Consider the following 25,585-nt stretch of genomic DNA (forward strand, 5'->3'; position numbering starts at 1 on the left):
TTTTTGAAATAGAGAATTTCGTCCACGCGCTGTTCGAAATTCTTCTCGTTACCGTAAAGTCCCTCTTTTTCCGTTTGTTCCTCTTTCAACGCCTCGCGTTGAGCGACTCGAATCAAATCTGAAAGGTTAGACTGGACAATCATCCCTAGCGCTCGTACACGCAATGGTTTAACTCGATCTTTCCTACTCAGGGCATCGGCTACAACGTTAGCCTTGCCGGGGTGATAACGGATGTCACAGTCATAGTCGCTTAACAACTCGACCCATCTTCGTTGCCTCATATTCAGTTCTTTCTGATCGAATATGTGTTGCAAACTTTTATGATCGGTGAAGATGGTGCACTTTGTACCGTAGAGATAATGTCTCCATATTTTAAGTGCAAAAATAACTGCTCCCAGTTCTAAGTCATGAGTGGTGTAGTTTTTCTCGTGTATTTTTAACTGTCGAGAAGCATAGGCTATAACCTTACTATTTTGCATCAACACGCATCCTAACCCTCTCCGGGATGCGTCACAATACACGACAAAACCATCGTCTCCGTCGGGGAGGCTTAAGATTGGCGCTTGGCACAATCTTTGTTTTAGCGTTTGAAACGCCGTTTCCTGCTCTTCACTCCAATCATACCTTCGATCCTTTTGAGTCAGGAGGGTTAAAGGTTGGGCGATGCTGGAAAAGTTCTCTATAAATCGACGATAGTATCCAGCTAAGCCTAAGAATTGGCGGATTTCCTTTGGCGATTTAGGCGCTTGCCAATTCTTAACTGCTTCAACCTTACTTGGATCAACGTGTATTCCTTGGTGATTTATAACGTGACCAAGGAATTGCACTTCTTGTAACCAGAAGTTACACTTGGAGAATTTTGCATACAACTTTTCCTGATTTAGAAGCTCTAAAATTAATTTTAAAAGTTGCTCGTGCTCTTCTTTACTCTTCGAGTATATCAAAATATCGTCAATAAACACGATGACGAATTTATCGAGGTAGGGTTTACAGACTCGATTCATGAGATCCATGAACACTGCTGGCGCATTTGTTAGCCCAAAAGGCATAACTAAGAACTCGTAATGACCGTAGCGAGTCCGGAATGCGGTTTTTGGGATATCCTCCTCCTGAATTCTAACCTGATGGTATCCTGATCTAAGATCTATTTTTGAGAAGTAGCTCGCACCTTGTAGTTGGTCGAACAGATCATCGATTCGGGGGAGAGGATACCTATTTTTGATTGTCAACTTGTTCAACTCCCTGTAATCAATGCACATTCTAAGGCTCCCGTCCTTCTTTTTCACGAATAGTACCGGTGCACCCCACGGGGAATAACTAGGATGAATAAATCCTTTATCCAACAATTCTTGCAACTGGTTGGATAATTCTTGCATCTCAGATGGTGCAAGTCGGTAAGGTGCCTTAGCAACAGGGCCAGCTTGAGGTAACAGATCGATTCTGAATTCGACCTGTCGGGTTGGCGGTAATCCAGGAAGTTCCTCCGGGAAAAACTTGTGGAAATTCGCGTACCACGGGGATATCGTCCACCCGTTTTTCCTCAGGATCCGTGGCCGTCAAGCTCGCTAGATACGCCACACATCCCTGGCGTATATATTTTAACACCTTGAGGTGGGATATAAACGGTATCATATTGCCCGACTTCTCGCCCTGCACTAATACCTCTTCGTCATCCGACACCCGGATCTTGACGATTTTCTTTTCACAGTTTATTTCTACCTTGTTACGTGCTAACCAATCCATTCCCACTATCACGTCAAAACTACCCAATTCTACCGGTAACAAGTCAATCAGAAAGGATTGTTCGTTCAGAATAAAAGGGCAGTTCCGAACTATCTGATTAACTATCATGGTTTTACCGTTAGCGACTTCTACGGTGTAAGGTTCTATGGTTTCACCAATAGGAAGGTTTGCTATCGACAGGAATCTAACGGAGACAAAACTTCTATCGGCGCCTGTATCAAATAATACAGAAGCGTAATGATCAGAGACGAGGAATGTACCTGTCACTACGCTGGGGTCCTGGCGTGCCTCGTTCGCCCCCATCACGAATGCTCGGCCTCGTGCCGGATTGGACGACGATGCCTGACCCGAGGGTTGCCTCCCGTTTCCTCCCTGGTTCAGTTTCGGACAGTGTCTTTTGAAGTGATCCGTGCTGCCGCATTCATAGCAAGCACGGCTGGTGGTCACCATTTGGTTTCCTTGCGGGTTCTACTGTCGGGCTGGTTGGGTCTTAAATGGCTGCGCACGGATAGGTTGCGGTTGTCGGTTCAGGTTGTTCAGATTTGTCTTACAATTTGGTGCGTAGTGTCCAATCCTGCCACACCGGTGGCACACCACCTCTTTGCACATGCCACCATGGTGGTAACCACATTTCCCACACTTAGGAAACGTTCCCTTCTGCGGTTCTTGCCTTCCGCCCGAACTAGTCATGGCGTAGTTCTGGCCAGTGGGTCTAGCACGTTTACCTTGCTGCTTTTCCTGGGTCCTATGGTCATGTGAACTCCGCTTCCCCCCCAGCGGACTCTCCTGCCACCTTCAGTGACCCGCTTCTTATGAAATCATACGTGACGATACCAGCTTGCGTCACCGCACCCTCATACGTCTGGTGTCCCCCAGAATTGACTATACTCCTTACAACTGGAGTTAGCCCCCAAATATAACGCTCCACCCTCTTTGACTCTGGGGTGACCAACCATGGTACCAATCGCGACAACTCATTAAACCGGTTCGTATAACCCAAATGGTCTGCCCCCTGCATTTCCAGGTTCCACAATTCATTTTCTAATTTTTGCAATTCGTTTTTCGGGCAGAAATGTTCCAGTACAAGAGGCTTGAGCTCCGTCCAGGTCATGCGGTTTGTCGCCGCCTGGCCCCGGGTCTGCACTATCGTGTTCCACCATGTCAAGGCATGGTCCGTGAATGTGCAGGCAGCATACTTAAAAACACAATCCTCGGGGCAGTTGCTGATATTCACCACGGATTCTATTTTCTCGATCCATTTAACTAATCCATTTGGTCCTTCAGACCCGCTAAACTCTAGAGGTTTGCACAACATAAAGTCCTTGATCGAACATCCCCTGGATGCACGAATCGGTTCAGTACGATTCGTCTCTACCGTAGGTATAGGGCCATTACTGTCTGTAACGACCACCCTAGGCGGTGCGTCATTACTCGGAATCGTGTTATCATTCTGCGGAGGATCAGTATTTCGTTCCCCGTCATTATTGGTGGTCGTTTAATTGCTCGGAGGGGTTGGATTGGTCGAATTGTTAATACTGGCGGCGATGCGCGATACTATATCCGGTATCGCCGCCTCTAACTGTTGAGCAATCAAACGACTCACGTCCACTTCCGACAATTGGGCTGAACGTTTTGGTGCCATTCTACACAACATCAAGAAAATATATATAATCAATACAAGTTCCAATCATAAAACACAACAAACATTCCATTCATTAATAAACGTTAGTACAAATTACACAAACATCCGTTCATATTACTTTCCTGTCACTATTAAGTTTTCATACGTAGGGCCTATGTCGGCATCATCTCGACATAACCCGCAACGGGTCAGTGCTTGAATGATACCCAAAAGTATCTATAATGATATGCCCCAAAAGAGACCCCCCTAAGGGCCAGTGGTTGTATTATAACTAAACAAGATTCACTCCATGTTAGCATCACCACTAACTGCTTACACAGAGTATCAAAAAGCGGTCCCTGTCTATTCCCATCCCAACACAACTAAACACGGTGGTAAACCAACCCCACCAAGATCGCCACCAACACCACCAACACAGCCATCATAACCCGGACCCGCATCTCCATCCGGCCGAGCATCCATTGGGAGTATGAGCACTCCCTCTTCAGCTGGGCAATCGCATACTGATGGTCCAGTATGCAATCCCCCAAGTACATCCTCCTCTGGACTCCCACCGTCAGGGCGGCGGAGTGCTCATTCACCTGTTCGGTAAGCACTCGGAGCCAGGCCGCCGCGTCCCGTTCCTGTCTAGGAAGACCCCACACAGGTGGAGTCGCAGGCTCGGGCTGAGAGCGGGAGGACTCGCCCCTGCGGGTAGCAGGTCTGGGTGGGGGCGAGGTAGGTCGGACATGTGGGATACTGATCCGCGCCGTGAGGCGGGGTCCGAATCCGGGGGGTGCAGGGGCGGCCTGTGGTGCGGGTGGGGTAGGGGATCTGGCAATCCTAGCTGGGGAGGACTGGCCGGAACTCCTAAGGCTAGGCTCGCTAGGCTCTGTGCTAGATGCTACGAGTGGGCTCCCAGAGTCCCCGGAGCTGACCTCCTCCGGGTCCTCCTCAATCGACAAACTACGAGTACTTGACATTTTACCTGCACACAAGTTAACAAACATGTAGTTCTTTCCATAGTGTAAATCATAATCAAATTAATATACACTTACTTATACAACTTTACCACATAACAATATTATCACAATATTTGCACGTATGTTGCCAATTTTACCTATTAAAGTCCCCCGTGACTTCCCCTGAATTCCCTCGTGCAGACAAGTCTGTTATTATGTTCCGGAACATAATAACCCACTTGTCCATCCAAGTTCATCCCGATCTCGTCACAATAAATTATTAGTTGATATTCAGATCCTATAATACTTGAGCTACTGGTTATATTTTAGGTATCTTTTAAAGACATCCTAATTCGTTATAACCAATGGCTCTGATACCAAGTTTTGTAACACCCCGTAACCGCAGCGGAAACGTACACGGGATGCAACAGACACATCTGATATCAACAGCATTGTTTATAAAGAAAACACCACTACATTAATTAAAACGTATTACATTGTTCTGAGTTTCATAACCATCTAAGCGTTACCACATAAGTGTTACCGATAGTACATTAACATATTTAATGAAAAATACAGATCTCTAGACTTCCACAAAATAGCACACAGCATCGAACACATATCACTCATTCCAATTTGAGTGTACCTAGAAAGCATGCAAAGATGTACTACGGTGCACGGCTACTGGTACAGATCTGTAATACGATCCCCAAATCATTACTACACAATTTCTATCAATATAACTTAAATTCGTGTTAACCGGTACGTCTGGGGACACTGCTAACCCAGTACCGTACACGATCCGGGGACAATGTTAACCCCGAAATACTTTTCAGGACTTAGATTGTGATATCATTTAGAGTTCTTTAGTCAAAACTACCGTTAGTTTGTTTTCTCGTTTTGCGTGCCTAGCACGGTTATTCGTCTTTATGTTTTCAAAAAAATGAGTTTGACCACATACGTCCCGAAAATAGTCATTATTGATATTTTCATTAAAGTGGTGAAATTAGAGCTCGGTTAGACACCCCGTTTGGCCGCGGGGCCCGTTTCCGCCTTTAATACACCGGAAACGGTTAAGTCGGGTAAAATTACCCAAATCATCCGAATTATTTTCGGATGATTTATTTTTACTTGATTACCTTAGTTTCATAAAAATCATCCATTTTTAAGGTTTTCAAACACCAGTCAGCTCGCTTAGGCGAACTTTGCCGGTTTACTCGTTTTAAGCTTTAAAAGTTTGTTTTTAAGTTCCATTTAGCACAAATAAATATCCATTTAGTCTCGGACCTTGAAATTTTGAACAAACCATATTTTGACAGTAAGGAATTTTATAAAATTTTTCCAGAATTAATTTTTATATCTAAAATTTATTTAACCATTTTTAAATGTCATTTAAACACCAAATATGTCGAAAATACCAAACGACCTTCGAAAAATCTCAACTTTTTCTGGGATGACCCCTGTCACCCACATAGTTACCTGTATTTTTTCCAGAACCAAAAACTCACTTTTCATGCCATTTTTACCAAAACCGAGGTAGAAATCCCTAGAACTCGTTTTACCGAAAAGCCTACTTAGACTTCTCCAATGAACCTGAAATTTTGTGTGTGACTTTTATATGTTACAAAAAGCTTATCTTAAATTTTCCAGAATTTTTCATGATGTTTAGCTATTTTTCACCATTTTTGGCCAAAACCGAGCATTAAATTCACCAAATATTCATCCTTTATCCAAAATTTACCAAAAATTCACAGATCTCATATTTTCATATGTAGATCATCTCTGTGAAATTTTGTGACCCAACTCTAGGTCTATCACAATCTGTCCAAATTATCTAAATCATACGAAAACCGAACTACCTTGTGTTTTCTAGTGTTAGATCGCAAAGATCTTGGTTTCTAGCCTTTGCTAGCCACTAGATACAACACTTACAAGCACAAAAACACCACACCAAGCAAGTTATACCCACAATCAAGCCATTTCTTTCATGGTTTCGATTAAAACATCAAAACAAAGATTTTAACCGTAAAAATTCGTTTTTGACTCTTTTAACTACTTTCTTGGACCAAGATCCTTTGTATAACTTGTATACATCCCTTGATCACACGAGAATCGGTTTCATCTCGGGTTCTCACCCATTTTTCATTTGAAACCTCATTTTCTCAAGATTATGGAATTAAAACTTATGAATAAATCATTAAAACCTTGTTTTTACCTTGTGATTCTTGTTAAAAATCAAGGGTTTGGATGAGGGTTGAAGATTGGAGGAGGTTTTGGAGCTTGAATGTATGAAGAAAAAGGAAAATGAAGTGTGTATGTGTGTGCATAAGACCGATCGGTCTTGATGTGGTGTGGGGTGGGGCCCACATCTCAAATATTGGCCACACATTTGGATTGTGTAATCCGGATAATGTTGTGGATAATCTGGTTCAGTTCGTTTTTCGGTTAAACGTTAAATCTCGCTCAAAACGAGTCCAAAACAGTCGTTTTTTCGGCTTAAAATTTAAATTTATATAAAACTGATTTAAAAACTTTAAAAACATAACCCATGACATTTAATGACTTAACACATCGTATTGTCGGTAATTGTGCGTCTTTTTCGGCTTGATCGATCGTCTCTTGCTTGGTTTGATGTTAAAGGTTTCGTTTATCGTACCGACGTACTAATAAATCGAAATCCTTTTTCTGTGCTATAATTCACTTATCCCGAAGCTTTAATACTTCGTAAACATCACTAAACATTATATATTTCGTCTATAATGTAATTCCCGATTCGTTCGGGTTTCAATAACCGTTCATCGATTAATCGTAATTCCGATACGACTAGTTGTACATTTGAGTATAATTCGTACTGAGAATCTTATATACTCGTATAATCACATTATAATTCATATATTCAATATTAAATAACACGTAAATAGTATATTCCGGCTAGGGTATACCTGAATTTGCCGGAATTGTTACATGCTTGATAAGTATACTAGCGAGATATCCGGTGGAATAAGTCTTGGTGCCGTTATACTTATTAAATAACAACCTACACACAAGAAACAATTGTTAATAATGCCAAGTACTGAGGACCACTGATCCTGACAGGATCTGTGTAAGGATAAGTGATCCAAGAACATATGTCAGGATTACCTATCCACAGCGTCAAATTTCCATGCCCTAACAACTTAATTATCGAAATCCCCGTATGGAAGCCATAGTAAGTACGCTTGTGTGCGATAACTCAGACTCGAAAATGATAGCAGAAAAACGGTAGAAATGCGAGTTATGATAAGGGCATGGTGTATACGCCTCTGGTACATCCTATATATAAGTGCCTTTATTATGTTTCTCATTTGTGGCGTTTTTCGAGTCATACAAGGATTTGACGTTATTCTTTTGTTTAAAATTTTTCATACAATTGCTTTAAAAAAACGACATTCGTTAATAATTACATTTTTCCCTTAAGTTTATTTTAATTTCAGGATGAAATTTCCAAATGGTTGGGGATACTGTGACATTCGTCAATTTCGGTTCCTATTTGTATTCGTTTGTGTATTCGTTATCATGTAAACCGACCTGATTTATATCCCGAACATTTCAAATATATAAAATATTGGATTTCATGTTACTAAATCATTCCCACATGTTCAATTTGAAAACCCCCTTTTACGGATTCGAAAGTGCCTTTAAAACGCTCAAATTACATCGAAAACGAACTTCCGGGACACAAAACGAACCACGCAAGATGAGCTGGGCCAACCCACCCCACTCCAAACACGCCATGCCGCGTGGCCAGGGCAGGGAAGCTTGTCGCGCGACGCCTAGTGACGTATGCAACATATTTTCGTTTTTCCTTGCTGTTTTGTGTTTTGCTTGTTTGTTTAACCAACATATTTCCATGCAAACATGAAAGATAACGTTAGAAAGAACCTCTGACCCTTACCCTATATATACTCACCCATCTCCTTCATTTTTACAGTTGCTCTTACTCCAAATTCTCCTTCAATTCTTAAGATCTAAAGGTTGTTCTTCATATTCTTAATAGTTTGACTTCCCAAGTCAAACTAACCATATTCTTTCATTTTAATCAACTTGTTAATACTAAAAGCTTGTTATACAACATATATATATATATATATAATATACCCCCCTTGTTACCTTTGGTAGTCACTTCCCCGGTCTCGATCGGTGGAGTGTCGGACCTCGTAAGGCAAGGCTACATGGAGGACTTTCGTGGTCCTTGATATATGTATATATATATACTTATATAACTTGTTTATACATATTAATCATGCTTAACTTCTGCTCATTTTAGTTTGTATATCATATTTATGAAGTTCCATGGCTATGGGTTTGAAGAGACTATTCTCGGTTTAACCGTAAATAGCTCCAAACCGTAAACCGAACTTGTTTACTAGTTTTGTTAAATAATTGTTTAAACATACTGTATGTTGGATTTAAGTTTCTAAAATCATTTTTATAAGTTCTATGGTTATGGGTTTGTCAAATCTAACCTCGGTCTTAACCCGAAACAAGATCCGAACCGAAAACCGAACTTTCGTTTAAAACTTTATTGTTAACTTTTTGGTTGTAAAACTTAAGTATCATCATTTATAAATTATTATACAAGTTCTTGATATTTGGGCATGTGACAACCATCTTGGAAATTATTGTGGTATGGAAACCGAACCAAACCGAACTAAACCGACTTTCACTCGCTTAAGACACACAAGTGTGTTTTTGTCACACCCCGACCAAAGGCGGCAGAACGTGTCGGAGTGCAACGATTGTTCATAAGAACATGACACTATTTAAAACGACAGTATTTAAGAAACTCATTTCATTTCACAACATCGAAAATATCACATAACAATATTCATAAGTCAAATACAACAAAATATAACAAAATATAGCAAATCAAATATCGTTCATTTTTGTTAATATCATAACGGTATTTGTAACGTTTTCTTCTCCAAACTCCATAATCAACCTAGATGCTGTAACATTTCATAAAATAAAGTTTATCAACACAAAGGTTGGTGAGCTATTCATAAGTTTGAGCATATAAGTATATAATAAGAAAAGCCATATATCTTGTATACGAAACAATAAATAAAAGCAATAACTTGGATAAATAGATAAAATCGCTAATAGAATTACGTTAGCGACACCTTTCTATGAGGGGATGCCAAATAGTCTAGGATTTTATAGTTATTGTTAATTGCATTACGTTAACGACACCTTGCTATAAGGGGATGCCAAATAGTCTAGGATTTATATATCAACCAACCAAAAGCGATAACCACATAGGCATATTATCATTGAACACCAAATCGAGCATTTATTTAAGTAAGGTATACAATAACGTTTGTGGTTTAAGATCCAAATAGAAAACATTTAGTTTAGATAAGTTGAAATTTCACCCTTAAAACAAAAGATGGAAAACGGGGTATGAAAGTACTCACGTTCAAGTAATAAACCGGAAAGATGATAATTTGGAGATTTTCCAAAACGACGAGTTTAACGTATAAAGCCTAAATAAAAGAAAGTCATGGATTTAGAAAGGTTGTCTTGGAAGTCTTTTAATAAAGTAAATGTTGCGAAATGTAAACAATTAAAGTTTAAGGTTTAAAATGTAACTATTTAAGAATTTATAAATAATAACCCTTTAAAATATAAGTTTGCTCGAAACCGGATTAAAGTATCTAACCTTAATATTTACTTAACCTATGTTAAGTAATAATGTGGGAAAAATGGTAAAGTGCAAGTTTTTTTGGAAAAAAGATACTAAATCGGGTCTTTAACGAGTGTTCGGGTTGTTGGTTCGGGTCTTGGTAATTGGTCAAACCCAAAGTCAACTTTCCAAAATAATGAATGTTATGAGATAACTCAATAAAGCTTAATAAGACTTAACTAAGTATGTAGTTCTATTGTTTTAGAACTAACAACGCAGAGTGTTCGGTTTTGTCGGTCCAAACTTTGTTATGAGATCTAGTTGGATCCAACATTTCCAAGTACTTAAGAAAATAATTAAAATCAGTTTGTAAACTATTTTTAAAGAAATATACAAGTCTTGATAGCTAAAAACACACTTGTGTGTCTTAAGCGAGTAAACAATCGGATTTGTTCGGTTTCCATCTCACAACAAGTTCATAGATGGTTTCCACATGCCCAAGCATCAAAAATCTTGTATAATAATGTACAAATGTAAACACTTAAGTTTTTCAACCAAAAAGTTAACAACAAAGTCTTTAAACAAAAGTTCGGTTTGGTTCGGTTTCCATCTCACAACAAGTTCATAGATGGAAACCACATGCCCAAATAACCAAGAACTTGTAAATATGACAAACAAACTAAAATGATCAGATGTTAAGCAAGATTAATATGTATAAACAAGTTATAAAGATATATAAATCAAGAACATGAAGTATTCCATGAAGTCTTGCCTTACGAGACCCGAACCCTCACCGATCGGAACCGGTGAAGTAACCAAATAAGGTAACAAGGGGTGTTATATTATATATATGTTGTTCCACCATAATTAAGTATTAATAAGACTACATAAGCTAATTAGAATGAAAGAATTAACTCAGTTTGACTTTTGGAAGTCAAACCTTCAAGAACACTAAAAATAACAACCTTGAATCTTTGATGTTTGAGAGAGTTTTTGGAGTATGAGCAGGTGTAAAATGAAGGATATGGTGGTGTTTATATAGGGTAATGTTGGTGGTCAAATATGGGTGTGAGACACAAGAGTTTTCATGTTTTCATGCAAAAAGGGTCAAGACAAGACACAAAACAACAAAAACCCGTATAATATGTGCAGACCTCACTGGGCGCCGCATGACCACCTCCCTTACACTGGCCGCGCGGCGCGTCATGCTTAAGGGGGTTGGCCAGCTCGTCTAGTGTGGTTCGTTATACATCCGGAAGTTCGTTTTTGATGTATTTTGATCGTTTTAAAGGTGTTTTCGAATCCGTAAAAGGGGTTTTTCTAATTGAACAAATGGGAATGATTTGGTAACATAAAAATCCAATATTTTATATATCATGAATTTTGGTTTACAAAACGGGTCGGTTTACATAGTAAAACAAATACAAAAGTGACCCAAAATTGACGAATGTCACAGTTTTTAGCTATCAAGACTTGTATAAATCTTTAAAAATACTTTGTAAACCGATTTTAATTATTTTCTTAAGTACTTGGAAATGTTGGATCCAACTTGATCTCATAACAATGTTTGGACCGACAAAACCGAACACTGGCTTAACGTACGTTGTTAGTTCTAAAACAAAAGAACTACATACTTGGTTAAGTCTTATTAAATTTTATTGAGTTACCTCATGACATTCATTATTTTGGAAAGTTGACTTTGGGTTCGACCAATTATCAAGACCCGAACCTACAACCGGAGACACTCGTTAAAACCCGTTTTAGTATCTATATTATATAGGGACTTGCATTCTTGCATTTTTACCCACCTTATTACTTAACATATGTTGAGTAAATTTTAAGGGCTAGATACTTTAACTCGGTTTCGAGCAATCATATATTTTAAAAAGACTAGTATTACAATTTATTAAATATTTACATTTTTAAACATTAAACTGTTTGCATTTATTATCATTTATTTTATTTAAAGACTTCCTAGACAACCATTATAATTCAAGACTTCCTTTCATTTAGACCTTGCTCGTTACACCTCATCCTTCCGGTTACTCGGCTTTTTACCGATCAAGTTATTAATTGATTGTGAGTACTTTTCATACCGCGTTATCCATCTTTCGTTTTGGGGGTGATATTCATATCTTATTCAAACTAAATGCTTTATAATTGACTCTTAAAACCACAAACTTTATGGTATACTTTACTTAAATAAATGCTCGATTTGGTGTTCTATGTGTACATGCTTTTATGCTTATGTGTTTACCGCTTTTGGTTGGTTGATCTATAAATCCTAGGCTATTTGGCATCCCCTTATAGCAAGGTGTCGTTAATATATTCTTATTAACGATAACTATAAATCCTAGACTATTTGGTATCCCCTTAGAGCAAGGTTTCGATAATGTATTCTTATTAGCGATCTCACTTTTATCCAAATTATTGCTATTATTTGTTGGTTCGTATACAAGCTGTGGCATTTCCTATTATATACATATTGTTCAAAAACTATGAAATTGCTCACCAACCTTTGTGTTGACAAATTCTATTTTATGCAATGTTACAAGTTTGACTTTCGTTGACTCAAGGACTTGACAAAAATGCTATCAAGGCTAATAGGATATTAGCAAAACGAACAATATATAATTGTTTAGTTGTATTCAATTTGTTTTGTATGAACAAGATGTGTTGTTTGTTGATTTTATGAAATAAAATGAGTCGATTTAATATTGTTGCTTTAATAGCGTCTTGCGTATTTGGGCAGTCCGTTGCACTCTGGCATGTTCGCCTTTGGTCAGGGTGTGACAATATCCATGGGTTCTTTAACGCTTGATGTAGCCCCTAGAGATTCAGTCGTTAGTCGTCAATCATTGTAACATCCTATTTTGGATAATTGATGTGGGTATAATGATGCTCTCACAACTAAGCTTTAAATTTATGAAACAAGACTCCTAAAGAAACTACACAAAACCAGCAAGTGTACCGATCAATAATAGTATAGCACTGTGGAAGTCCGAGTATCGAACACAAGGACACTTGAAAACGTTAATGATACTTAACCCTAACCAAGACTCACCTAAGAATATTAAATGATTTTTAATAATTAACTAATTAACCTAGCTTACTTTAACTAAATTATTTAGCTAGACTTAACTTAAATTAACTAAACACTTGAAACTTAGAAACTTAACTACAATCGGAGAAAACGTCTACCTAGGTAAGAATCATATTGAAGGTATAATAAGATAATGGATTGAGGATTCTCACGACACCGGTTCCTAAGGATGACACAACTAAGGTTCACTCAAGAAAGCTAGATCACCTCTCAGTCTCACTAACAAACTCTAACTTACACTTAGTTGATTTTAAGAACAAACCGGGAAACGAATTGTTAAAGTGCTCTAATGTCGACTCTCCTCTCGGTCTCACCGACACACTACCCTAATGGAGACGAATACTACGCAACCAAGGATAGAGGAACAATTTAGTTTAACTTAAATTAGATCAACTAATCGCTCAAAAACCAAACCCAACAAGAACCAAACCCGCTCTCGCGCGGTCTTAATACTAACAAGTAAAAGCTATGAGACGACCTTACTTCCTATCACCTCTCGGTCTCTAAGAAGGTGTTCACCCGCCGAATCTAATCAATTAATATACCCACTTAAACCCTATGGTTGATCACCCCGCAAACAATCTCTAGACACAAAGTGAAGAGTTCAAACAAGCAACAATCAATCAAAACTTATTCAATTAATCAAAGCAAGAGGTATATGAGTATAACTAATAAATTCACAGCCACTAAACACAACCTAATTCAATGTTAAACCAAACTTTTCATTAACAATTCAAGTCATGATAATCAACAATCCATATTACTCATTAAAACCTAACAATAAACATCTAACCTAGGTAGAACTAACAAGTTTAGCCAATCATAATCAATGAACAGTAGATAAAATAGATATAAATGATAAACATGCTCATATAAATCTGATTACAAAAGGTTTGAATGCTTAAAAACCAAAAACGAAATCACAAACCTAGGTAGAACTCTAAGTCCCATCTAGTATATGCATCTTTGGCCTCTTTTACTAACATTAAAGAATGCTTCTTTGGCATTTTGCAATACATAACTTTCTTCACAAGCATTTGCTTTTCTTGAACAACTTTTGAGAATACACAAACATAACTTTCAATACATACTTTTTTTTTCTTTTCTTTTTCTTTCTTTTTTTTTCAATCTTTTATATCACCCTAAAATATATAACTATTTCTAAGCTCATAAAAATAAGGACATGTGGTGGTGTGCTGGTTTTGAGTGCATCTAAGTATAACCATCTCAAAGTTTTCAGATTATGGTAATCCTCCCTAAGCATTGAAATTCGGTTTCACCGTTTTTCAAATTATTATATATATTAAAACAGCTAAAGAGGACTATCAAAAATAGTTGGGCCTACCGACACATCCCAAATCAGATATGCAAACCATCCCTTCTTTTATTATTATATTATTTTTCAAATGTTCCGAGAGTTCGTTAACACAACGGTAATAATATCATTTCCTGCTTAACGTAGAAGAAAAACAATTTTCAATTGACATTTTTCTTTAAATTTTTTACTTTAAATATTAACTCTCAAGATTTTCAATATTCTTTTATTTTTCTTAAAAATGAAAACGTCAGTTCCCCATCCCCACACTTAAATTTCACATTGTCCTCAATGTGAGACAAGGAAAAGACAAAACTAACATAAAGAAAACTAAAGTGGAACAGACTCCCCTGGTATATGTGATCATGAAAGTGTCCAGTGAATCATGTTCCTCGCTCTCCTATTCGAACGCAAGCTTAAAACTTCAGTGCTCTCTATCAAGCTATCACTAACGAACGAAAGAGGCAATCCTTATGCCAATTGCATCCCCACACATGGTTAGAACTCCAGCTCATCAACCGTCATCAACCAACCAAGGAATAACCTGCAAGTAAGAGAAGAAACACCTGGAAAATCTCGGAAATAAAAATAAAAATGAAAATAAAAATAAGGAAAGATATTACCGGGTTGCCTCCCGGGAAGCGCTAAGTTTATTGAATAGTCTTCAGCCGGACTCGCTCCCGAAACCACAATCAGGAGGCTTCTCCTTTACCCTCTTCCCATCGATGCTCCTCAACACTCTTCTTTTACAATTGGTCGGGAAGAAACCAATTGCAAAACTCTCATGGGCCCGACCATATGAATTAAACTCGGCCGACCAACTCTTGAATTCCCCCAAAAATGGTTCAATGAAGTGAAACGGGGAAGTCAATCTCTTCATCACACTACGATTTCTTCGCCCCGAAATCCTCCTTCTAGTTCCTTTAGCCAAACTTTTAAACCTTAACACGTCCCGAATAGAGATTGAGTACGGTTCGTGTTTTGGTTTTTCACAATCGAGGTGAAGTGTCGGAAGGACCGAATCACTAACTACCTCATGGCTCTCCTTACAAAGCTCCTTCTCGATCCCCACTCTTGGCTCGTTATATATTAAATCTTCAAGCAGCTTTAGATCACCAAGTGGGTCAAACTCGCCTTCATCCGTAGTGACAAAGTCCATCAACTCTTCACCAAACTCATCCTTAAATTTTTCCTCCTAAGAGGGAACATACTCCTCTATTCTCTGCTCCTCCACTCCGGTATCTTCAATCTCGCTCAAGGTTTCAAACAAAGGTGGATTCAAAGGAGGAACATATTCCAAATCATTTCTAATAGCAAACAACACTTCATCCATTATTTCCTCCAATTCTGGGGTGGGCTCTAATATATTCCCTGACAAATTTTTATACCCTAAGAAGTTCCCCATTTGATCATATGCAAATCGGTATGGAGGAGGCTTTGCCAAAAGTGATTCCCATGGAGCTTTCCGTACTTCGACATCTATATTTCTCCTCTCATAAGAATCATGCACCCAGTGATCTTCGCCACACACTTTGCACCATGGCGTTCCAACCTGTCGTCCGAACATATTTCCTATAAAGAACACTCAAAAGAAAAGGATCACAGGCACCAGATAAAAATAGAATAAAATACTAAAAATAAAATTAAACTAAAACAAAACTAGTTAAAATAACTAATCTAATCGTAGTATACGAAATACAATAGGCAAATCTCTAACTCGAGTCGTTCTCAATACGCCTCAAACCGTGTCCCCGGAAATGGCGCCAAAAACTTGATGTGGGTATAATGATGCTCTCACAACTAAGCTTCAAATTTATTAAACAAGACTCCTAAAGAAACCACACAAAACCGGCAAGTGTACCGATCACTAATAGTATAGCACTATGGAAGTCCGAGTATCGAACACAAGGACACTTGAAAACGTTAATGATACTTAAGCCTAACCAAGACTCACCTAAGAATATTTAAATGATTTTTAATAATTAACTACTTAACCTAACTTACTTTAACTAAATTATTTAGCTAGACTTAACTTAACTTAACTAAACACTTGAAACTTAGAAACTTAACTGCAATCGGAGAAAACGTCTACCTAGGTAAGAATCATATTGAAGGTATAATAAGATAATGGATTGAGGATTCTCACAACACCTATTCCTAAGGATGACACAACTAAGGTTCACTCAAGAAAGCTAGATCACCTCTCAGTCTCACTAACAAACTCTAACTTACACTTAGTTGATTTTAAGAACAAACTGGGAAACGAATTGTTAAAGTGCTCTAATGTCGACTCTCCTCTCGGTCTCACCGACACACTACCCTAATGGAGACAAATACTACGCAACCAAGGATAGAGGAACAATTTAGTTTAACTTAAATTAGATCAACTAATCGCTCAAAAACCCAAACCCGACAAGAACCAAACCCGCTCTCGCGCTGTCCTAATTCTAACAAGTAAAAGCTATGAGACGACCTTACTTCCTATCACCTCTCAGTCTCTAAGAAGGTGTTCACCCGCCGAATCTAATCAATTAATATACCCACTTAAACCCTATGGTTGATCACCTCGCAAACAATCTCTAGACACAAAGTGAAGAGTTCAAACAAGCAACAATCAATCAAAACTTATTCAATTAATCAAAGCAAGAGGTATATGAGTATAACTAATAAATTCACAGCCACTAAACACAACCTAATTCAATGTTAAACCAAAATTTTCATTAACAATTCAAGTCATGATAATCAACAATCCATATTACTCATTAAAACCTAACAATAAACATCTAACCTAGGTAGAACTAACAAGTTTAGCCAATCATAATCAATGAACAGTAGATAAAATAGATATAAATGATAAACATGCTCATATAAATCTGATTACAAAAGGTTTGAATACTTAAAAACCAAAAACGAAATCACAAACGTTAAAATAGTCAAAACCGACAACCGAAGGATAAAAGATGTAACCGTAAGCTTTTCCTCCTTTGTTTCTCCTCTAGAGCAGGTGTGGGATGGCTGGAAACTTGAATAATTTCGTTCATAGGGTTTTAGGGTTTATATATATGTTTAAACACCTCCTTCCTAATATAAAATAGGTTAAAACAAGCCCACTAGGCCCACTAGAAGACAAAATAGACGTTTTATGATTTCTGGCTGTTCTTGGCAGCCTTGGGACATGTTGGAATCCATCACATGCTGCTTGAATGGTATAACCTGGTCGTGTAGCTCGGCTATGCCATTTTCTGACGTTTTTCGACTTCCAGCTCGTTTATATTCGTACGCGCGTACCGGCTTCATCCGAGCTCCGTTTTAGCTGATTCTTTCTCCATTTAACTCGTTTTCTCACTCTCTTCAACATGGGACCTATCATATACACAAACACTTAATTTCATGCAAGAAAACGTTATATTCGTTAACAGTTTACGCACAAAACGACACAAAATCGGAATAAAACTCTATGTGTTTTGCAACACATCAAATATCCCACACTTGAACCTTTTTCGTCCCTGAAAAAAAAATCTGCACAGGATCATAACCAAGTGAAAAACAATAAACTCCCAGATTATTTAACATTACTAAGCACAAGAAACAGCTCGACATATTGACCGCGATTGCCGATATTGTTGTCCACTTAAACCCAGCCACCAGCCAATCAAGCCCCCCTTTGCATTAAACATTTGAAGTCCAAAAATTAAGGCTACACCTACCCCATCTCAGACAAAGAGAGCTAGAAAAACTAGATTCGAAGCAAAATGGTTCGACAAATCACCATAAGCCAAGTACTCGTTGATTGTTCTAATTAGATGAACTCGGTGAAATTTTGATGGATGAATGGTCATGTGGAGGTCGTACGAGCTATTCCTAAATATTATTGGACTTTGTCCTATAAATTCCTAATTTGATATTTATTGACTAAGAACCTTCGAGCCCTAATAGCGATAACCACAGAGTCACTATCCCCTTAGCAACGCGTAAACTCTAAGTCCCGTCTAGTATGTGCATCTGTGGCCTCTTTTACTAACTTTAAAGAATGCTTCTTTGGTATTTAGCAATACATAACTTTCTTCACAAGCATTTGCTTTTCTTGAACAACTTTTAAGAATACACAAACATAACTTTCAATACATACTTTTTTTTTCTTTTCTTTTTCTTTCTTTTTTTTTCAATCTTTTATATCACCCTAAAATATATAACTATTTCTAAGCTCGTAAAAATATGGACATGTGGTGTTGTGCTGGTTTTGAGTGCATCTAAATATAACCATCTCAAAGTTTTCAGATTATGGTAATCCTCCCTAAGCATCGAAATTCGGTTTCACCGTTTTTCAAATTATTATATATATATATATATATAACTGCTAAAGAGGACTATCAAAACTAGTTGGGCCTACCGACACATCCCAAATCAGATATGCAAACCATCCTTTCTTTTATTATTATATTATTTTTCAAAAGTTCCGAGAGTTCGTTAACACAACGGTAATAATATCATTTCCTGCTTAACGTAGAAGAAACACCCTTAAACCTCCCTAAAACCCTCATTTCGACCAACTTAACCTCCATACCCACTAAAAAAACACACATAAACACTCTCATCATTTCGAACCTAGATTCGAGCCGAAGAAAGGTTGGATTTAGTGTTCGAACATCATCAATCAACAAGAAATCCTTCTAAGATAATATGTTGGTCCAGATCCGAACCAAACCGAAACCCTAAAGGTACGTTTTAGAATTAGAGGTTCAGGTTTAAGTGTCGGTTTGCTTCAAGATTTGATATTGCAAAACCGGCCTTATTATGTAAACTTGAACATCAACAAGATGTTTGAAATGAAACGGGACAAACGAGTGAATTTTGGTCCGTGTTTGAGTGAGAAAATGAAGTTGGTATGGCCCGAAACTCGTTTTATCATTAATACGGGCATAATGGGATGTAAGGATGTGATTAGAAAGAAAAGACACGAAAAACCATGTTTGAATCGAGTTATGGAGAAACTTGATTCGGTTGAAGATAAAACAAATCGAATCGGATTGAGACTCTATTCGATTGGTTTTCAGCTCGACCCAAACCAGGGGCTCTTCACCTTGGATCCCGCTAGGAGCTGTCACCCCTATGCCCTGCTGCTAGGGGCGCTGCCCCCTAACCACCATAGCTAGGGGTTTCACTAACCTATAAGTATAATGTAGTTAGAGGTAGTTAATTGATACCTATAATTATTACACAGTTAGCGGTGCACAACTAAAGAGGGGTAATACGGTTAACTATGAGAGGCACATGACACATGTGAGTTTCTATCCCCTTTATCTGTTATGTTTTTCAGGTTGTATGCATACTGAATGTGATAGGTTAATACGCTTATTATATTTGGTAAGTTTGTGATATGTGATTGTGTATGTATTAGAGTATGTTATTGTATGTATTAGGGGTGTATTTTTTTATCCGTACCCGAATAAGGAACCCGAACAGAAGCGGCCCCAGACCCGAATAACCCGATCCGAATTCACCCGAATCGATTAAACTCTTAACCCGAACCCGAGATAAAATATTCGGGTCGGTATTTGGGTTGAAATACCCTTATTCGGGTTGACCCGAATAACCCGAAGTATGATACATCAATGTATGTATCCTTATTTTTATAGGGTTGTTTTGCGGTGAAATAACATAGTGACCATATGTAATCTTGTTCGGCTCTTCTCAATACTCCAATTAATATTGGATCTATCACATTGGATCCTAATGTATTAATTACCATATAAGATGTTGAGAATGTATCTTAAAATCAAAAACTTAAATAATATAGTATTTAAACCAATATGTATTGGTCATGTTTCTTTAATCTACACAAGTATTGATCAACATGCTGCAACACTCCATCCCGTCTAATCCATGCATGTATGATAAATATCATGTTTTGCTAAATATTATAAGTTATTATTGAATATGGTTGTATATTACGGTTTTATAACAGCTTATATGGTTTGTTTTTTTGTGATATTGTTAAAGGTGGATAAAATTTTTTAATTTGTTAAACCCGAAACCCTACCCGAATTAACCCGACTCGTTTAACCCGAAACCCGAATAAACCGAACTTATTTGGGTCGGTTCTTGGGTCAATTTGTTTTGAGCTCAAACCCGAACAACCCGACCCGAACAAACCGAAACCCGAATAAATAACCCGAAGAACACCCCTAGTATGTATGAATGAAAGAATGTATGTATTGACGCATGGTTTCATGGTTGTATGAGTAAGAAGGGAACAAACCCTAATAGTATATGCGAACGTAAGGAACATACCCTAATAATATTTGCGAACGTAAGGAACAGACCCTGATAATATATGTGAATGTAAAGGAACACACCCCAACAATATCTGCCAATGTAGTGAGAATACTCTAATAATATATGTGAGGGGTATGGGGCGAAAGGCTCGATAAAACGTAAGAATAGTTATGTATGTATTATGTAAGTTAAAGAAAGATTGAAAGAATGAATGTATGAATGTACGTATGGAAGCAAGGTAAATGTGTTAAGTATGTAATATGTAACCTTGGGTATGTGTGTGTGTGTGTGTGTGTATATATATATAGAGAGAGAGAGAGAGAGATAGAATACAATAATTGATTAAGGTACATTAGGTACAAGATTATTTATATTCATGAAATCGATCCACAAAATCACATCACAAGATCTTGAAATTGTCAATACATATCCAATTAATCATTGGTTCACCGAAATAAACAGTTTTGGATCGTTAATCGATCAATTTTTTACTTTTCTTCACGAAAACCGGCTTTGAGCGTTTTAGGTTTTTGGCTGAGCGTTTTAGTATTTTTGCGTTTGAGCGTTTTTGTTTTTTGCCTATGAGCGTCTCGCGTACCTATCGTACATTAATAAATTATTGTATAGTAACCCCACCATATATATATATGTGTATATATATATATATATATATATATATATATAAGTATGTAAATTCATTGTATGTGGCCTGATTAACTAGAACTCACTCAGCGTAGCTGACTTTTAGTATGCGCGCATGTGAACAGAATGAGATAGCTGGCATAAAGAGGGACACATGGCAGAAGAATAAAGGAGCCGACATCTAAAGACTTCAATTATGATGGTTGAAGTTAAAGACATGTTTTATATTGTTAAATTCTAAGACTTATGTTATGAATGGTTGACCTTTTAATTATTCCGCAAAAAGTTTTAATTCACTATGATATTTAGAACTGTGTTTATGAGTAAATCCAACACCAATGCAGGGCACCGGGACCGGGGCTTTACAATCATGGAAGCCCGACGGTAACTTTTTCTTATTTGCTAATATGTGTTTTTTGACTTTTGTTTTATAATTCGTTGTTCTCTTTCCTGGTTATGGTTATCTTAATTAACCTAAATCGTTAATCACTTTCTAAGGTCATTAGTTGGTTCAAAAATTGATTTTGTAATTTCATAATATATTTTATGATTTTAACAATAATGGGCAGGCATATAATGTGGTGCTGGAGGAAGTTCTTGTGAATGTTGTTGGTAATTAGCGTGTTCAACAACTAATTGTAATTTGTAATATTGCCATACAAGATGTAGTCTTAACTTGCATGGTTGCATCAAATCATATGTGCGAATATAAACTGATTAACTCTTTGTTAGATATGTTTAATGCTAAAGATAAACATGCATTTTTGTAATTATTTGGTAATTTTGAGTTTAGAAGCCTTCATGCAAAGCTGAAGTTGACTCTCACTGAAAGTTGTTATTGTAAATTGGTACTAACTAAACACGGTCTGTGTATCCAAATGATCCAAATAGCTCTAAACAATGGTAGTTACATTGTGGCACAAAATCATCACATATAACCGTGTAAAATAGACCATGGCAATCACAAACTAAATTATTACCGACCGAACTCCCGTTGCGTATCCTCCGCAATGCGCGGGCTCTCTCACTAATAAAGTGTAGTATATATTTTCCAACATTTACCTTTAAATTACATAAACCGTGAACTGAACCTGTGACTCCTCAACTTGTCGTTTTATTCTCTTTATCATTATTTTTAACCAAGAATATTTTATCATCTAGGATCACTCGTCGAACCGAACTTCATAAGTTCTCTTACTTACAAACTTCATTCTCGATTCTACGAGAATTTTTATGAAAGCCTTTCATTTGCTTCTCTTCGATGGAAGTTTGATTTTCCCAGAATGTATCCTAATTTTTGGCCTAATTCTTTTTCTGATGATCGATTCAAACTCTGATAAAAAAGATATACCTTGGTTATATCTCATCTCTTCAGCAAGTTTAGTAATGAGCATAACGGCCCTATTGTTCCGATGGAGAGAGGAACCTATGATTAGCCATATTTGATTTTTAAGTAGAGCGATATAGACTTCATTTCACTTAAGTTAATCTAGTAAGTTAATCTAGGCCAGAGGCAAACCTATGTCAAGATAACCCCCTTGAAAAACTTTGGTAGTGTTCCTGAATCTGAATCAACATAATGAATCTTTGCTTATTCAAACTCAACTTTCATGTGAGTTTCGTAACACCCCTTTTCAATGTTTTATTAATATTTTGGGTTTAGCACGTTACCATGTTTTCTTGTTAATTCATACTCTTTGTTTACCAATAGATTCACAATGTTGTCATGCATGTTAATAATATTTCTTTCATATTGTTTATAATGACTATACGTGATTTGGGTTTAGCGCGAAACATGCAACGGTAACGTTCCTTTGTGTTTCCAATGGAAATGGTGTCATCCTCTTCAATATAGGGAATCTTGCTTTCAAGACACCAAAAGCACGCTCAATGACGTTTCGAAGTTTTGCATGTGCATGATTAATTTTTTCTTAATTGGTTAACGCACGTCTCCAACGAAAATCTCCAAGTCAATACCTCACATTACGATATGGAGCCATAAATCCTCGTATGTGTGCATACGCGGCGTCACAAAGATAGTATTTCTCTGTAAATATTTTCAATTAATTACAATATTAAACTAACATAGAAATAATTAACAAACAATAAAAATACCTGATGGTGGAAATGAGAATGGCGCGTGTGGATCTGATAATGCCTCTGATAATATTCTAGAATCATGTGCTACCCCTTCCCATCCGGCCACAAGAAAAGTAAAAATCATGTTAAAATCAAAAAATTGCTAATACGTTTTGATAACAATCACCCTTTCCCCTTCCTTTATATAAATCTTGTTGCCTAGTAAGAACAACATCATGTATCAAGGTCCCATCTAGTGCATCAACCGCTCATTTAAAAATCTTTCGTAGCCTCTTGTTATGTCCCGAAATGTTTGGATTCGGATTGAAAGAAGTTGGTACTATCATATCTTTGGCGAAAAGTATCATTTTATCCAACACTTCATGAAAGAATTTATGAATTGTTTGCTTTGAGTGTTGAAATCTACGCTTAATAACCATGTAACGTTGGTTATGACCGATTATCATCAAAAACATAGCCATCTTTTCCTCAACCGAAACATGTTTACTATTCTTTAACAAATAATTTGTTCTAAAATGTGCACATAGTCGGACAAATGATTCACGAAACATGCGTAACAATTCAATGCATTGTTTGGGATTTCCTTGCAATAACTCTAACGTGTATTTATGTCCCGTCATTGCTGAATCATTGTCTCGTTTTCGTTTCAAACCCCTCTTCCAAAAAAACGGATATACAAGTACATAACAACTACCAGAAGTATTTTATCATCATTATTCATGATGAACCTGTTAATAAAACATAAACAACCATGTCACATAGCCATAACAAAGCAACCATTATCATAAAGCATAAACAACCATGTCACATAGCCATAAAATAACATACAATGTGTTCAACATAACCAAAAATCATAGAATGTTTTCAACATAACTAAAAACAAATATGTTTTCAACAAAACAAAAAAAACATACACCAAAAGCAAATAATGTTTTCAACAAAATCCATGTTCTTCACTACTTCATAAGTCCTAAATTTTTAGCCGTCATCTCAATCCACACTTTTAACACGTCGGGAACATTTGGCAATGCCATCCACGCCTCTCTCATGTCCGAGGACATTCCAAAAATATGAAAAGCAACCAAATATAGAGGGTCTCTCTGCTCTAACCCAACCAAATTTAACTTCTCGGAACATTCAATAATTGTTGTAACTGTTGGGCGTTTTTTGGGGGGTTTTTCTCTAGTCAAATGTCGCAAAGCATTTTGCATGTCAAGTGCTAAATCCTCAAGAGTGACAAATGATGATGATTTTGAGGTTTTAGCCCTTTTAGGGGTAGTCTCGGGAGTAGGCTCGGGAGTATGCTCGGTAGTAGGCTCGGTAGTAGGAGTAGTGTCGGCATCATCTTCTGTGTCGGAAAAAATGTTGTCCATAATCATCAATGGTTGTACCGATTGGAGCCGATGACAAGAGGATGATCCACCTACTGATGTTTGGGTTGAGGTCCACTTGCGATTCCCCGTGGCAATATTAGCATCAAACAGTTATGCATAGAGTTCCGGAAATGCTAATGGAGTTGTTTTTAAGGATGCAGCTTTCACATGCCCCTAAAAGATTAATGGTAGATGTTAAATAATAAACTAGAGGTGGACCTTAAGGTAGAGATAAATGTTAAAAAATAAAAATATATGAACATACCTTCTTAAATTCTTCCCATTCCTCGTTCGTTAAGGTAAAGGTATTTGTTTGAGGGTTGTAGATGTTGCCGGTTTTGTTTTTCAAATACAACCATCCTATGTATTTGGCTTTAAGATTATCATAGGCGTTTTTCACTTGTTTTTGACACAAATCCAACCCAAACTTTTCCTTAAGAACACTTATTACGTTAGCCCATGAGTCTCTGTGCAAACTCAACCCATTTTTACCCACGGTGTTTATCTCTTCAATGCATGTTTCTAATAAACATTTTATTTGCTTATTCGACCATTGTTGTTTCTCTCCCATTTTTATGATCAACTAACAAGAAACAACAATTCTATTAAAACAACAATTCATCTAACCTAAACTTTCTACAAACTTTATTCAACAACAACTAATAACAATATTCAACAAACCTAAACTTTCTACAAACTAATAACAATCTAACAAAATTAACAAAAACCTTTAACAATTAACAAAACACTACAAACTTTATTCTACAACAAAGTATTAACAATAT

At 37.1% G+C, this 25,585-nt stretch overlaps 1 protein-coding gene across 1 annotated transcript; it reads right to left on the reverse strand.

Annotated features, from left to right (window-relative positions):
* Nucleotides 1–24,911: 24,911 nt before the first annotated feature.
* LOC143608460 (L10-interacting MYB domain-containing protein-like) lies at nt 24,912–25,371 on the reverse strand. The gene is made up of 2 exons (XM_077083496.1): nt 25,066–25,371; nt 24,912–24,974 (listed from the first exon to the last, which is right to left on the reverse strand). Exons 1-2 carry the CDS (start codon nt 25,369–25,371, stop codon nt 24,912–24,914), a joined length of 369 nt encoding a protein of 122 aa, XP_076939611.1.
* Between the last annotated feature and the right edge of the window lie 214 nt (nt 25,372–25,585).

Source organism: Bidens hawaiensis, unplaced genomic scaffold (assembly GCF_021521415.1).
Source record: "Bidens hawaiensis isolate Kalapana, Puna unplaced genomic scaffold, B.hawaiensis_p1.1 tig00419374_1, whole genome shotgun sequence".
NCBI classification, from domain to species: domain Eukaryota; kingdom Viridiplantae; phylum Streptophyta; class Magnoliopsida; order Asterales; family Asteraceae; genus Bidens; species Bidens hawaiensis.

Bases quoted from the DNA above. Each gene is read 5' to 3' on its own strand.
- LOC143608460 (XM_077083496.1), bottom strand. From the start codon at position 25,371: ATGGGAGAGAAACAACAATGGTCGAATAAGCAAATAAAATGTTTATTA. The intron at 24,975-25,065 runs GTATGTTCATAT...TTAATCTTTTAG, and splicing joins AATGGGAAGAATTTAAGAAG to GGGCATGTGAAAGCTGCATC.